The sequence below is a fragment of the Akebia trifoliata genome, chromosome 13 (genome assembly GCF_017979445.1).
Source record: "Akebia trifoliata isolate Shusen 1 chromosome 13, ASM1797944v1, whole genome shotgun sequence".
In the NCBI taxonomy this organism is placed as follows: domain Eukaryota; kingdom Viridiplantae; phylum Streptophyta; class Magnoliopsida; order Ranunculales; family Lardizabalaceae; genus Akebia; species Akebia trifoliata.
Window position 1 is genome coordinate 31,546,764 of NC_141387.1, and position 16,197 is coordinate 31,562,960.

At 36.3% G+C, this 16,197-nt stretch overlaps 1 protein-coding gene across 1 annotated transcript; it reads left to right on the forward strand.

Annotated features, from left to right (window-relative positions):
• The first annotated feature begins 2,344 nt into the window (after positions 1-2,344).
• On the forward strand, positions 2,345-15,866 carry LOC147388315 (aspartyl protease family protein At5g10770-like). The gene is made up of 4 exons (XM_086420317.1): positions 2,345-2,522; positions 4,598-4,665; positions 13,338-13,551; positions 14,431-15,866. Exons 1-4 carry the CDS (start codon positions 2,345-2,347, stop codon positions 15,678-15,680), a joined length of 1,710 nt encoding a protein of 569 aa, XP_086276443.1. The 3' UTR covers positions 15,681-15,866.
• The last annotated feature ends 331 nt before the right edge of the window (positions 15,867-16,197 follow it).

Sequence of the window (16,197 nt, forward strand, 5' to 3'; positions counted from 1 at the left end):
AGGAGCCAAGAAGCCGGGCATGTATGAGGTTAAGTCTGATCCTGAACTTAAGAATGTCATGAATAACCTTGTGAGTAGCCTACAAAGTCTCAATAAGAAGTTCGACGCTTTCAGTGTCAAATCCAACTTCCACGAAGCCACTCCAATTCTACAAGTCGCCACAGAGACATTTTCATCATGTCAGCTGTGTGAGAATTTTAATCATTCTACGGAGAATTGTCCCACCTTGACTCCCTCGCAGTCAGAGAAAGCCAATGCTGTTGGAAATTACAGCACATATAGGAAACCCACTCCTAACTCTTATAGTCAGACGTACCATCCCGATAATAGGTTTCACCCCAATTTCTCCTATCGACAAAGTGAACCTATCCAATCAGGAGGTCCTTCAGGGTTTCAGAAAAATTTCAATCGTCAAACTTATGCTAGTACGAACCTATCTTTGGTTCCGCAACAATTTTATTCTTCACCTCAAAATTCTGATCAACGAGCGATCGTTGTCGACCCTATGACCAATTACTCTCCTCCTGTTGCTCAAACAAACTCAGCATTGGAATCAATGATGGCTGAGATATTAAAGCAACAACAGCAACTCATACAGCAACAAATCCAAACTACCCAGAACCAGTCTCAGACCAACCAGGTCACTGCACAAGCAATCAAAAATTTAGAGGTTCAAATGGGTCAGTTAGCTTCATCCATAGGAGAGAAAAACAAAGGCCAGTTTCCCAGTCAAACTGTGCCTAACCCAGCAGGAACTGTTCCAAGAGGACAGTATGAAATCAATAGTCAGGCAGGTCCCTCAAATTCTGTCCAAGCCGTCCACACCTTACGATCTGGCAAATTGGTGGACAATAAAGTTGAAATGCCTGAGGAGGTTCTATCCAAAGAAACAACCTCTAGTGCACCTTCCACAGAAAAAGAAGACCAGTCTAAGGAAACACCTCCTCATCTCGAAAGTCGAGTGATCATTCCCAAAGCTCCATTCCCTCATAGACTTCTAGACAACAAAAATGGAAAACAATTGGAAGGAATTCTAGAAGTCTTCAAAAATGTTCAAATAAATATTCCCTTCCTTGACGCAATTCGTCAAATTCCCTCATATGCCAAGTTTCTCAAAGATCTCACCACAGTGAAGCGAAAAAATCATGTGCCAAGAGAGGCTATGATGACAGCCCAGTCTTCCTGTCTGATTCAGCAGACAATTATTCCTAAATTCAAGGACCCAGGCTGTCCTACAATTTCTGTGCACATTGGAGATACGATGATTGAGAAATGTCTATTAGATCTTGGGGCTAGTGTGAATCTTTTGCCTTTCTCAGTCTACCAGCAATTAGGTTTAGGTGAACTTAAACCTACGGATATCACTCTGAGTCTAGCAGATAGATCGGTAAAAATTTTCAAGGGAATAGTGGAGGATGTGATTATCAAAGTGAAGGATTTCTATTTTCCTGCCGACTTCGTAGTGCTTGACACTGAACCTGTCATTAACCCAAATTCTCATGTTCCAGTCATCTTAGGAAGACCCTTCTTAGTCACTTCCGATGCAGTCATCAAGTGTCGCAATGGTATCATGACCCTATCATTTGGGGACATGAAGGTCAAAATGAATGTCTTTCAAAATAAGTTTCAATCTACTGACACGGATGATTTGGAAGAAGTCAACATGATCGACACCCTAGTCAGTAGCACTTTTGAGGACGCGGAGAACAAGGATCCGCTAGAAGAGTATTTTGGCCAATTCGGCCTTGAGTTCGATACTGAGAAATCCATCAGGGAGGTGAACTCTCTTCTTGAATCTGTCCCTATGATGGATTGACAGCCAAAAATTCAGAGTCTGTCCTCTCTCTCGTCATCCCCAATAGTGGAAGAAATTCCAAAGCTTGAGTTAAAGCAATTGCCTGATACGCTGAAATACGCATTTTTGGGTAATGCTGAAACCTTCCCTGTCATTATCTCCCCTACTTTAGAAAAATCACAAGAAAATCAGTTACTTGACGTTCTGCGCGAAAATCGAGAAGCTATTGGGTGGACCATAGCTGATATCAAAGGCATCAGTCCTTCTGTGGTCATGCATCAAATTCATCTTGAGGAAAATTTCAAACCATCGAGAGAACCACAGAGGCGACTCAATCCGGTGTTACAAGAGGTAGTCCGAAAAGAAGTCATCAAACTTTTAGATGCGGGTATTATATATCCCATCTCGGATAGTAAATGGGTTAGTCCAGTTCAGGTTGTCCCTAAAAAGTCGGGTATCACAGTTGTGACAAATCAGGATAATGAACTCATACCTACTCGAGTCCAAACCGGATGGCGAGTTTGTATAGACTATCGAAAACTAAATTCGATGACACGTAAGGATCACTTCCCTCTTCCATTCATCGATCAGATGCTTGAACGTTTAGCCGGTCATGCTTATTACTGTTTTCTTGACGGATATTCGGGATACAACCAGATCCCAATTGTTCCTGAAGACCAAGAAAAAACAACGTTTACCTGTCCATTTGGGACCTTCGCCTATCGACGTATGCCCTTTGGGCTATGTAATGCTCCTGCCACCTTTCAAAGGTGCATGTTGAGTATATTTTCTGATATGGTCGAAGACTTTCTTGAAGTCTTCATGGATGATTTTTCTGTATTTGGGTCGAGTTTTGATGACTGTTTGGATCATTTGAAGTTAGTTTTGAAAAGATGTCGAGAGAAGCACCTCGTGCTAAATTGGGAAAAATGTCACTCCATGGTTACCTCTGGGATAGTTTTAGGGCACATTATTTCCCACAAAGGAATTGAGGTAGATAAAGCCAAAGTCGATCTCATCGCAAATCTCCCTCCACCTAGAACTGTGAAAGAAGTTCGTTCGTTCCTAGGGCATGCAGGGTTTTATAGAAGGTTCATCAAAGACTTCGGAAAAATTTCAAAACCCCTGTGTGATTTGTTAGCCAAAGACATTTCTTTCGAGTTTTCTACCGCTTGTTTATTCGCCTTTGAGAAGCTGAAAACTGAGCTGACCTCAGCACCTATTATCCAACCACCCAATTGGGATCTCCCATTTGAGGTGATGTGTGATGCATCCGATTACGCTATAGGTGCTGTATTGGGGCAACGAGTTGACAAACTCCCCCATGTTATCCAGTATGCCAGCAAGACGCTTAATGATGTCCAACTCAATTATTCCACCACGGAAAAGGAACTACTAGCAGTAGTTTTTGCCTTAGATAAATTCCGTTCCTATCTTATAGGGTCCAAAGTAGTCATTTTCACTGACCACGCAGCGCTGAAATACCTTCTTGCCGAGAAGGATGCGAAGGCGAGGTTGATACGATGGATCCTTCTTCTTCAAGAGTTTGATCTCAAATTCGAGACAAAAAGGGATGCGAAAATGTGGTTGCAGACCACCTATCTAGGCTAGTAGTTGAAACTCTTTCTGAGTCTCTCCCAATTTTAAAAAATTTTCCTGACGAGCAAATCATGGCAGTTTTTATTTCTGACACACATTGGTATGCTGACATTGTCAACTACCTGGTGACTGGTCAAACTCCCACCTCTTGGAGTAAACAAAATCGCCTGCGCTTCCTCGCCCAAGCCAAATGGTTCTTCTGGGATGATCCGTATTTATTTAAATACTGCCCAAACCAGATAATTCGTCGGTGTGTTAAAGAGAGAGAACAGAGTGGTATTCTCGAGTTCTACCACAATCAAGCTTGTGGTGGGCATTTTGGAGGAAAAAAACAGCAGCTAAAATCTTACAGTGTGATTTTTATTGGTCCACAATCTTTCGTGACGCTCATCTCTTTGCTAAATCTTGTGATAGATGTCAACGTCTAGGAAAAATCAGTCGAAGAAATGAGATGCCCCAACAACCAATTTTGATCATCGAAATCTTCGATGTTTGGGGCATTGACTTCATGGGTCCCTTCCCCATTTCACACGGATTCCAATACATTTTAGTCGCAGTCGACTACGTGTCAAAATGGGTTGAAGCCACAGCTTGTTGAATGAATGATCATAAGGTTGTTGTTCAATTTCTCAAAAATACAGTGTTTACCCGATTTGGTACTCCTCGAGCCATCATTAGTGATGGAGGGAAACATTTCTGTAACCGAGTTTTCGAAAGCTTGATGCGCAAATATTCAATCACTCATAAAGTAGCTACTCCGTAAGTATCACCCACAAACCAGTGGGTAGGTCGAAATTTCTAATCATGAGATCAAAACCATTCTTGAAAAAACCGTTAATCCGACTCGTAAAGATTGGTCCTTACGATTATTTGATGCCTTGTGGGCCTACAGAACAGCGTTCAAAACTCCAATAGGAATGTCCCCTTATCGTTTAATCTTTGGTAGGGCTTGTCATTTGCCAATCGAACTCGAGCATCGAGCTTATTGGGCGATAAAACATTTAAATTTTGATCTAGCAAAAGTCGACGAGCTTAGAAAGCTCCAACTCACTGAGTTGGAAGAATTAAGGAATGATGCTTACGATAGCGCAAAACTATACAAAGATCGAACGAAAATCTGGCATGATAGGCACATTCAGAGAAAATCTTTCCACGTAGGCCAGAAAGTGCTCCTGTATAACTCTCGCCTTCATTTATTTCCAGGGAAGTTAAAGTCCCGTTGGACTGGACCATTTTTGATCCACAATATTCACCCTCATGGAAACATAGAGGTACTCAACCCAGCCAATGGAAATATTTTCCAAGTCAATGGCCAAAGACTGAAGCCATTTCAGAACATCCCTCATTCATCTGAAAAAGATTCATTTCTGAGTAATCCTGTGTACCAGGATTAGCTCTAATTTCATGTCTGGCTGAAGACATTAAACTTAGCGCTACTTCGGGAGGCAACCCTTGATTTCTGTACATATTCTGTGTGACCATGTAGGATTTATTTTTCAATTCTTTCTGCATTCACTCACTTTCTTTCAGGTGTACATCCTGTGTAGTGTGCTTTTCACTTTTACACCCGGTGTGAAACACTTCTTTTGGTTGTGCTCACAACTTTTGTGATGTAATGACATCCACTTTCAGGTGTACTCTAAACTTCTACTCTTTAATCATTGAGGACAATGCTAAATTTAGGTTTGGGGGTGTGGGATAGCACATTTCAATTTTTCAATTTTTTGTACATTGTTTTCGGTACATTTTTCAAAAATACCTTCATCAAAATGTTTATATGTACTGTCATCATACGAATTTTTAAACCACGCTCATGTCCAATTTGTTTATAAATTCTTATTCCTCAAAAATAAGATATTTTGAAAAATAAAATTCACGTCACTTCTGATTGTAGTGAAAAAGTTATTTTGGATTAAGAGTTGTCTTCTTCGCTGTCTAGAATGAGAGGGAAAGCTTGAAAAATACTGAACTTTGACCTCCTTGTCCTTTGGTTGGCTGAATAGAAGAAAAACAAAACTGTAGTTGATATTTTTAAGACAGCAACCATATGATTAGACTGGGTACCTTGAAAAGGGCTACCTGCTTTTTGAAAAATATCGAAAAAATGAAAAGCATGAAAAAGGTTGAAAAGAAAAGCAGAAAGTTGTGAAGGATAGAACTGAAAAAGTACAAATTGTGAAAAGAGTCCAATGAGACCAAATAGTTCAATAGGGTGAAAGCCATCAATGGTAAAAACGTGAGTACACTGGAATATCAGAGATAAAACCCCTTAGAGGTATTAAAGTGAACATCCATACTTCTCACAATCCCAGACAGGAGGCTCAGTTTCGAGTTAGAATTTAGGCAAACCCAAACATTTTAGTGGCTAAGAAGGGAAATCTTGTTCCGAAAAATTTATGTTACAATCAGAAAAATTTGTGCACACACTCAAGATATTTCTGAAAATGAGGAATAACAAGAATTTTTGCTCCAATAGACCTTTGACTATATTTTGAAAATTGGTGTGATGGCATTATATGCAATAATTTTGAAGTTGTTATCTTTCAAAATGTTAGAATTTTGTGGGTATATTCACTGCAAACCCTCACGAGTCAAACTCGTCCACTAGGGGTAACCTAGGGGTTTAAGGGCTTACTGCATAAGCTAAATGCAGTCGGGAACCTCACGAAAGAGGAGTTGTTTAGATTTAAGTTTTGCTTGGGACTAGCAAAATTGAGGTTTTAGGGTGTGATAAGGTCCCAATTATTTGATTTTGGGACCGTAATTGCACTAAGATTACCATTGCATAAATGTTAGTTCCTTTAAATAATTGCAAAATTATTTCATTTATCCAAATTAATAGAGCTAATGATATATTAGTGTTAATTGTAGCGCATGTGGAAGTTATCAAATCGCGAAACAATTACGGTTACAATACACGAGCCGAAAGGAAGCATCTAGAAAAACCTCGAAGGATTTGGCCGCCACGTCACCGCGCCGCGGCTAGGCATGACCGCGCCGCGGTCATCTCGAGGAATTTGTCTTCGAGATTTTCACAGAAGCTTCCTATTGCTTCGGTGGTTGTAACTGAATGGGTAGTTTGAAGCGAATCATCCGAAAAGTTAACCCGATTGCCCGAATACGAACATTATAAATTTGAGGGTTGATTTTAGAGAATGGGTCTTCTCCTTGCTCTCTTCTTCTCTAATTTTTGGTTTTTATTCTTTTAATTTCTCTGTAATTTTTCCTTTTGGTGAGATCTTGAGTGTAGTGAGAACATCAAGAGGAACCATTCATTGTTTGTGTAATTGTTGGGAGAGCTATAAAAGAAGCAATTCGGATCGATCATCATCTTCATCTTCTTCACCCATGTTCTTTGATCTTTTATTAATTTCTGCAATTTTAATTCTTGCGATGATCGGCTAGACCTTCCTTAGAGAGGTCAAGAATGCCGGAGCAATTTCATCCTACCAATGTTGTTTGATTCTTTATTTCTAGTTTACATGTTAATTCTGAAAATCCTCTTAGGATAAGATTAGCAAACTTATACATTCAAATCAAGCTTAGATGATTGTTACTTAGATAAGCTCAAGAACAATCATGCTATGTGAAGGATTGAAGTATAAGTCAGCTACACTTGTTTGAAGTTGGGATTTTCATGAATACTCTTCGGTTACCATCAATGTTTAATTCGATTTATCATCCGATCCACGAGCAATGACTTGCTACGTGGATTGAGTTATAATGAGAATAAATCAGCATTTTGGATGAATTGCAATGGTTTGATTGACTTCTCTAATCTCTCTCTCTTAGATTTTCAATCTTTCTTTTCTGTTTTTTATTTCAATTGCAAGTAATTTTCATTTCATTTGTGCAACAAATCAATTTTGTTTTTAAGAAAAATCTGTTTTCTAATTCTGTTTTTGTTTCTAACCGAATGAATCTTTGAATCTTCATTGTCCCTGTGGAACGAATTCGACTTGCCCAAAGTCTTAATTCACATCTTAATCTCTGCATTTATTTAGCAAGATCTACAATCGATCATATCTCTCGGCATATGTTGATAGAAATCATTATCATATTAATAATCCTTGCGGAAGAATTACATGACAAGTGTTTGTAAGGTACATAACTCTCAAGCAAGGCGGAGCCAAAATTTTATTGTTGATGGGGGGAACGATAGTTGTCCGATAAGGTTGAAGAATATGAATTTGAGGATAAACTTAAACGGTTTTTGTTAGAGATTGAAGAAAAAATGGGCTTGTAGGTATCTTCTCATTTGTCTATGATAGAAGGTCTGAGTCAATGGACAATATCATCAGTGAGTGTAAGGAAAACTGCCAAATATCAACCAAATTGAGGGCTTTCTTAAAACTAAAAACTTGAGTGGGGACTAGGATGGGCGTGGGGGAAATTGTTAAATTTTTATGAGGGCAAAGTCAAAATATATCATTTTATCAAGAGGACATTCATTTAAAAAAATAAAATGTGGGGGCAAGTGCCCCCACTGTTAATCTGCCCCTGTTCTCAAGACACATGTTCTTACTAGTGTTCCATGTGAATGAAACTCCTTCAAGAGTCAAGATTTTTTGTCAATGGAGGCTAAGTGCTAACAATTCTTAATCAATAATATTGGTTTTCTTCTGTGCAAATGTTGGGTTCGTCACAACAAATGATTGTTGACTAATAAGCTCCACAAATTTTTTTTTTCAAAATGAAGGCTTAATTAAACTTGATATCTCAAAATTTTATTTTCTTCAACATTAAAATCTATAGAATAGGAAAATATTTTTAAGGAGTTGAAGGGATGGGTTTTGACAAGTTACTCAAAAATATCATTTTTATATATCCCTTAAAAAAATTGGATTTTTTATGAAACTTTTTTGAATTTATTCGAAATAACCGATACTGATTCTCCTTTGAATAATTATTGAATCCGAACTTTTTTATTATAGTTTTTGAGACTGAACAACGGTTGAAGGTGAGGGCCCTTAAGTCATTTTTCTTAGTTTAGGAAGATTGAGGCCAATGGATGCATGTCATTAGATTGAAAAACACATGGGTATCTTTGATATATATCACAACATGAGGATCTAAATCACCAATTTTATTTTTTTTAATAAGTTCAGTGTGGTACCCGCAAGAGACGCAAACACATGAGCATCTCTAATATCAATCAAAACGTTGGGGGGGGCGGGGGGTTAAATCATTTTCCTTGTCAAAAAGTTAAATAAAAGTTGACGGTGGAGGCACTTTAAGTATTTTTCCACTGGTTTGGTCACAAGAGATCAAGAGGTTGCATCATGTCTATTTGAAACATATTTGTCGACAATAAATTTCAACGGATCTACCTCGAGATTCGTGAAATAAGATTCGCAAATGATTTTATTGATTTTTGATGAAAAGTGAATACAGATCTCAGTGTTTCCTCTGATTAACAGTCAAATACAAAATAGTGATGACGTATGTAGCTTTTTTTCTCTCCGTGCTTCACGCTTTATCGGCTAAGAAGGTTGTTTGAACGGTGGCTTTGCTTTGTGCTTGATCTTCTGTAGAGGCTTTTGTAAATCTTCTTCTCTCCGGGCTTCACGCTTTATCGGCTGAGAAGGCTGCTTGGATTCCGAAGAAGGGCTTTATGCTTGATCTTCTTTTTAGTCGGAGTCCGGATCTCTGAAGAACCTTGCTTTTGTCTCTGGAGGAGGGTTTGAGAGCTTCTTCTTCTCTAGAGGGAGAGCTTCTGTCTTCTGAGAGAAAGTGATCCAGATCCCCTCTCAATAAGAGAGGCTTTTGTATTATAGACTTAAAGGTAATTTAACTTTTCAATTATACCCCCAACTTAAAGAAGTTTAATTGATTTGTTTAAGAGGCTAAATTTGTCCAAATCCCATTTAAGGATTTTATGGATTATTATTGGGCCAAACTCATTTATTTAGGTATAAAGCTCAATATTTAATGTGTGGATCACTTGATTTTTATTTAGATCATGGGCTTTATCTACGAAAGCCCAAATCCAAACCATATGTGGCCTGTAAGAGGCATTTTCCATTTAATGGACTCAATTTAAATTTATGGGCCCAATTTTAATTTAAGGGATTTTCGTTAATTTGGAAAACGATGAAGACCCATTTCAATTTTGATGTCTACAATATTGACAAGGCCGGGTTCAAGAATAATTCCGCAAGAGAAAGTTTATAAAAAAAGTCATTAAAGTTCGGAAAACGTCAGATAAATTATTATTTTTAAAAAAATTTTAAATATAAAAATATGTATTTTATATAGATGATTGAATAACAGATTAAAAATACTAAAAATAATCTGACTTTTTTTATTCAAATAATGTTCTATTAAATCATGATTATCGTGATTTTTTTTTTCTAAAAATCAAATATATATATTTTTTTCAAAACTTCGTGAGATTTAATTGATAACAATTAAAATTTTGCAGATTTTTGTCACTATGGTTTGTAAAGCATAGGGGTCTATAAAAAATCGGTAAAAATGTGAGGGCTAAATCACTTTGATTTTTATTTTTGTAAAGTTGAATGGCCCTGCAAGGGATATGTATGTAAGGTCATAGAGCATGAAGATGACTGTTTTGAGGAGTTTTTGATTGGATGTTGAAGAAAATGGCATTTAGCTAGGTCATTTCTCATTACTCTACTAGAGAACACTCAAATAAGGGGGCAATGTCTTTTAAAAAGATAAGGTATGTTAAATATTTACTAAAATGCCTACATGTCCTCCTATAAATTAAGCAAAATGACCTCACTATCCTCGTATTTGACCAAAATTCATTTGATTTTGCTTCCCAAAACAAGTCATATTCAACCTCTTGGGTAAAGTTTGTACTATAATTTTCAACCTTACGATTAATTTATTTTAACCTTCAAATTTAACGAGCAAGATAAGATTTTTTATTGGAAGATGGTGATATTTTTTAATAGAAAATTCTAAGATTTTTTTTGCAAAAGATTAAAGTGATGTTTAAATGGATTGAAGATGAAATTAATAGATAAAATTAATTTAAGGTTGAAGAGCACGAAGATGATTGGTTTTGGGAATTTTTTTTTTTAAATAAAAAAAAAAAAAAAAAAAAAAAATATATATATATATATATATATATATATATTTTGTTACAAGGTTGAAAATGAGGGTATTTAGGTTAGTTTTCTTACTTTGATAGAGAATAATAATAAGATCAAGGGGGGTGTGAATTTTGATTTTTGATTTTTTTATGTAATTCAAATAACAAAAATAATTTTTCACAAAATTTTCCATGTTGTACTCAAACTGTTGAAAAGGATTTGTCTTGAAAATCATTTGTGTGACAAATGATTTGTAAACTAATATTTTCTCTGCAATCAAACACACCCTTAGTCAAAAATCAAGGAAACAAGAATCCCACACGTCCTTACAATCACGTTTATTAATTTTAAAAATTACAAAAATAACTTTTTTATGATAGTATCTTCAAAACCTCATTTAATTAATATTTTAAGTCACAAATAAACCCTTTTAAGTGCATGCCACCCATAGTTAGTAAATTCGCGAATTAGACATGAATTAGATGTATATTACTCTTCCGAATTAGAACTGCTATTGGATTCAAAGATTCAAATTAATTCGTGGGTCTTTAAGTCCCAACGACTAAATCGCGATTTGTACGTATATTCCGTAAGTATTTTATTAAAATACGTCGTATTTTCCTATTCTTACTTTAAAACTTAAGACTCAAGAGAAGAGAAAAAAAAAACCCTAAGTTGAAAATCGCCCCCACTGACCCACCGTGGAATTTACTCGTTGGCTATTCGTTGTCCGGTGAAATTTCCGTCTATTTCGCATTAATAACCTTTTATAAACGATAAGAATGTTTTTTTTTTTTTTTAATTAGGTCATGGGACATGATAATTTTGGCATTAACTAGTATATCATGTTTTATATTTTTCATTTACATTGATTATTAGATGGATTAAAACTAAATCTTTAATTGCGAATATATATTTTATTGGATGAATATGATTGTGAATTGTTTATTTATTTACTTAAGACATTTTTAATTTAAATATTGATAATTTGATTAGTAGATTAGAATTGTAAAGTCATATCATATGTTATATATATCCGGACTTTTAAAAATTTTAAAAATTATTGGATCCAAATCATTCTCAAATTATTTCCGTATTGTATTTTTACTGTCCTACATTTTTTTCGTCGAACTTATGCATCACTATTCCGAATGGTACCCAATTTATTTCCGTACTATTTATTCCTTGTTCCCTGAATTGCTAACTTTGATGCCACCTACTTTAAAAGAAAAGTAAAAAAGCAAAATAGATTGACCATCCCGCAATCAAAGGAAATTCAACTATCAAGAAAAATCAACCAATTATAAATGCCGAAATGACACCAATTTCACGACACTTGACACTCCCTATCATTTAGCGGGCCTCACACGGTGTGATCTATATAACAAGTTGGAACCAGAAATAAGAAGAAAATTCCTTGGATCATTTCTCAGAAGTCTTAAATTAAAGCCTTTATCACTATCAGTCCAACCAAACTGGTGTTGATGAAGTCTAGGGTGGAGCCCTCATCATGTAATACGTGTGTCCACTTTCCTCCCCACAAAGACTTCAATAATTGCAATACCTCTATAGCCATCCTATTGGGACAAACAAGTGATGGTTCTCTATTTTATATTTATGAAAAATGGATTCCATCCAAGATCAAGCTTTTGAAAATCATCCAAAATCTAGATGATTCGTCTTGGATTATTGTCCATGAACAAGTGAGATATTCAATTTGAATCGTCATTGACATTGATTTGCTCGAGAGCCGATATGACTCATCGTGTATTTTTAAATCTTGGCTATGTCCAAAACTCGGTTAAGTCAACTGGGACTTTGTATATTTTCAGAAAAATAATTTATTTTTAATTATTTAAATATATAGTATTGAATTAAAAATATGGCCTTGTGACTAGGGTTGTTAATGGATCAAATCAGACCCGAAATTTGATCCATTCCGATATGATAATTTGTGGTATTAATTGAGGGTTTGGATTTCGATAAGTACTGAACCATTATGTCATTGGATAGATTCTCGATATATAATGTCCCGATCTGATAAGGACCAGTTATAAGTCTGATCCCTATTGGATTGGCACCAAATCAACCACAATCCATTCTGAACCTGATCCACTGACAACCCTACTTTTGGCTAAACATCGTGTAATCCAACTAAGTTTTATATATATAAAAAAAAGATAAATTTATTTGAGTATAAATAAATAATAATAATCCAATTAAATAATTAATCTCATCCGAGACAAGAAGAATCAGGCGAGTCAACTCTTGATATCCTTGTGAAACGAGACAAAATGGAATACCAAGTTTTAAAACAATGCATATGATCTTAGTCATTATTTAACAACACATATAAACATGGGTTTAAAACACGTTTTGACACCTCATCTCATCTGTGAACAAATCGAGTCGTCTCGAACGAGTTTTTCGATAAGTTTGAGATGTTTAGTTTAACAATGAGAAAAATGAACATGGGATTTTAAATCTTGTCCGATACAATGATTTGTCTATCTCATCCATGCCTGATATTGAGATGACTCGGACGATAGATCTCGATCTCGGACGAGTTTTGAAACCATGCATGCAAATGAAGCTTTAAAGCAATCTTAGTCTTTGTGAATACATACATGCGAAGTCTTCTTAATCCTGTTGACCTTTAAAAAAAAAAAAAAAAAAAACCATGCAAAGTCTTCTTAAAATAATAATTTGAGTCTTTTCCAAGTCTTATTAGATTGTTCATTGTTGTCGCTTTCAATCTTTTTCTAATGCGGAAAATAATGCAAAACTGAAATCAATGCAACTATGACCTTAATTCCCTCCCCTTTCCCTTCCCCTCTATATAAATCTAAGAATATTTTACTTCACAACTCAAAAACTAGCCCAACAAAACCACATTATGGCTATCACCCACTCGTCCTTCCTTCCATTGCCTTCACCTCATCTTTTCACTCCTTTTGTTTCACTCTTGGTGTTTGAACAAGGCCGCCTATGCCTATAGTGGTGGAGGGAGAGGCCCAACAAAGAGCCATCATGTTCTTGATGCCAAATCCTTACTAACATCATCAACTATTTGCTCTGATTCCTTCACCAAAGGTAATTAGAAACAAACCCATGATGTAATTTTGGAAAATCAAGATAGTCCGAGACGGAGATGACTCGTCTATGTTGTTCTTGAATGAGTAGGATACTCCATGTGAATCGTCCGTGATCGAGATGACTCATCTAATATTTTGAAAATATTTATACCCGTATTTTCAATCTAAAATAAATACAACTCTTACTTTTTCATTATTTTGTAAAAAAATAAAAAGTTCTTTTCTTTGGGGATCACAAGAATGTGAACAGTAAAAATAAATAAATACCATAATGTATATATAATATGTCTTTTGATAAATAATTAAATATTTTATTAGTATGATTGGACCAGTAATTTGGCTTTATATTACACACGACCATTTTGGTACTTGCCTCTGTTTTTTCTTAGATGCCTTTGCATTCAACTTTCTAATAGTCGTTCAAAGGGTTGATTAATGAATGAGTGCTGCTTTTCTTAATAGAAATTCTTCACTTGGTTGATGTGGTATGGACACGAAAGGAAAGATCTTTTTCCTATAAAGATTTACAGTTATGTATCCCGAGAAAAAAGATCTATGGTTCCGTGACACATCAGCCAAGTATTGAGAAAGTTAGAAAGAACGATGATTTTCTTACTCCCCTTCTGACATACTCTCTTGACGTGGCATGTGCTAGGACCATGGATTTTTTCCTGCGGATCCACTACACATATTTATAGTACATCTCGAGGAAAAAAACTATGGTCCTAACACATGCCACGACATGAGAGTATGGGTAATGTCAAAATGGGGATGGGGAGTCAAAAAATCACAACTCTTGATTAATAGGCCTAAATGAACCTCACTATATATATGTATGCTCGAAGACTTCATTCATATTTTAACATAATCTTTTCAGGTCCAAGACGATCTCCCACAACACTACGATTAGCTCACAATCATGGGCCTTGTGCACCATTGGTCCACGGACACAATACAACAACAACAGCGGCTCCTAGTACCATTGAAATCCTCCTCCAAGATGAATCCCGAGTCAAATACATCCACTCCAAATTTTCCAAACGAGTAGGAGAAATCGAGGAGGAGAAGGCTGTCCCAGTCAGTCCCGGCCAATCCTTGGGAACTCCTAATTTCATAGTTAAGATCGGATTTGGTACACCCAAGCTTGATTTTTCGGTGGTATTTGATACGGGAAGTGACTTAACATGGATTCAATGCCAACCATGTGCCGGGAGTTGCTATCCACAACAAGACCCAATATTTGATCCCTCTAAGTCATCCTCTTATTCCAATATCTCTTGTAGTGCCCCGGAGTGCTCCCAACTTGAGATATCCAGTTGCCAATCCTCCACTTGCCTCTATGGTGTTAAGTACGGGGACAATTCGCAAACGATTGGATTCTTTGCACGTGAGACATTAACATTGACATCTTCAGATGTATTCCCTAATTTCCAATTTGGTTGCGGTCAAAAAAATGCCGGCCTCTTTGGGAAAATAGCTGGTTTATTGGGCCTCGGACGCGATAAGGTATCATTTGTGTCCCAAACTAGTAAAAAATTTGGGGGAACATTTTCTTATTGTCTTCCACCTAGAGCAAGCTCAACTGGATACTTAGCTTTTGGGGCCACTACCAAGACAAATCTTAGGTACACACCCTTAGTAACTGACCCGCGTGGCCCATCATTTTATTTCCTAAAATTGCTAGGGATAAGCGTCGAAAATAAAAAATTATCAATCCAACCATCGGTATTTACGTCTTCGGGAACCATCATAGACTCTGGCACCGTAATCACCCGATTGCCTCCAGCGGCTTATGCAGCACTTCGGTCAGCATTTAAGCAATCGATGTCGAAGTACCCATCTGCTCAACCGATTTCAAAATTTGACACATGTTATGACCTTTCAGGGAACACGAACTTCTTGATACCAAAGGTAACGTTGCATTTCGAAGGTGGTGTCGATTTGGATCAAAACCTGCCTGGGATTCTTGTTGGACCAAGTGTGTCACAATTGTGCCTAGCTTTCATTGCAAATAGTAATCCAAGTGATGTGGCCATCTTTGGAAATAGACAGCATTTGGGATTGGACGTGGTTTACGACGTGGCTACGGGAAGGATAGGATTCGGGTCTGGTCCTTGTAGTTCATAATTATGAGAACATGTCTCTTCTTTCACTAAAGAAGAATAATATTAGAATAAGTAGATATGTAATAACATAAATGAATAAGAATTGAACAAGAACAAATCTGGCATATATGAACAAGAAATGAAAAACTTGAACTACTATGTTAGAAAGAGTAGACTTTATTTTTATTGTTTTCTATTTTTACGGATTTATTTTATTGCCAATGTCATTATTAATTGTTGAAAATAGAATGGGTTCTTGATGATGTTTGTTTCAAATATTAATGTAATTCCTTCGATGTTCAAAATTGGGATTGAACGAATCTTGGAATACCACGTGAAATATTAAATCCTAGATTATATAGATTCTTTAATCTACTCTCCGATACCACATGTTATGTATTTAGTTATTCACGATAGAGTGTTGATAATTTGACATACTTTTGAAGCATGCAGCTGATGCAGCTTGACGTGGAAGCACATAACTTATTAAGAGAGAGAGAGAGAGAGAGAGAGAGAGAGAGAGATCATGATCCGATGAA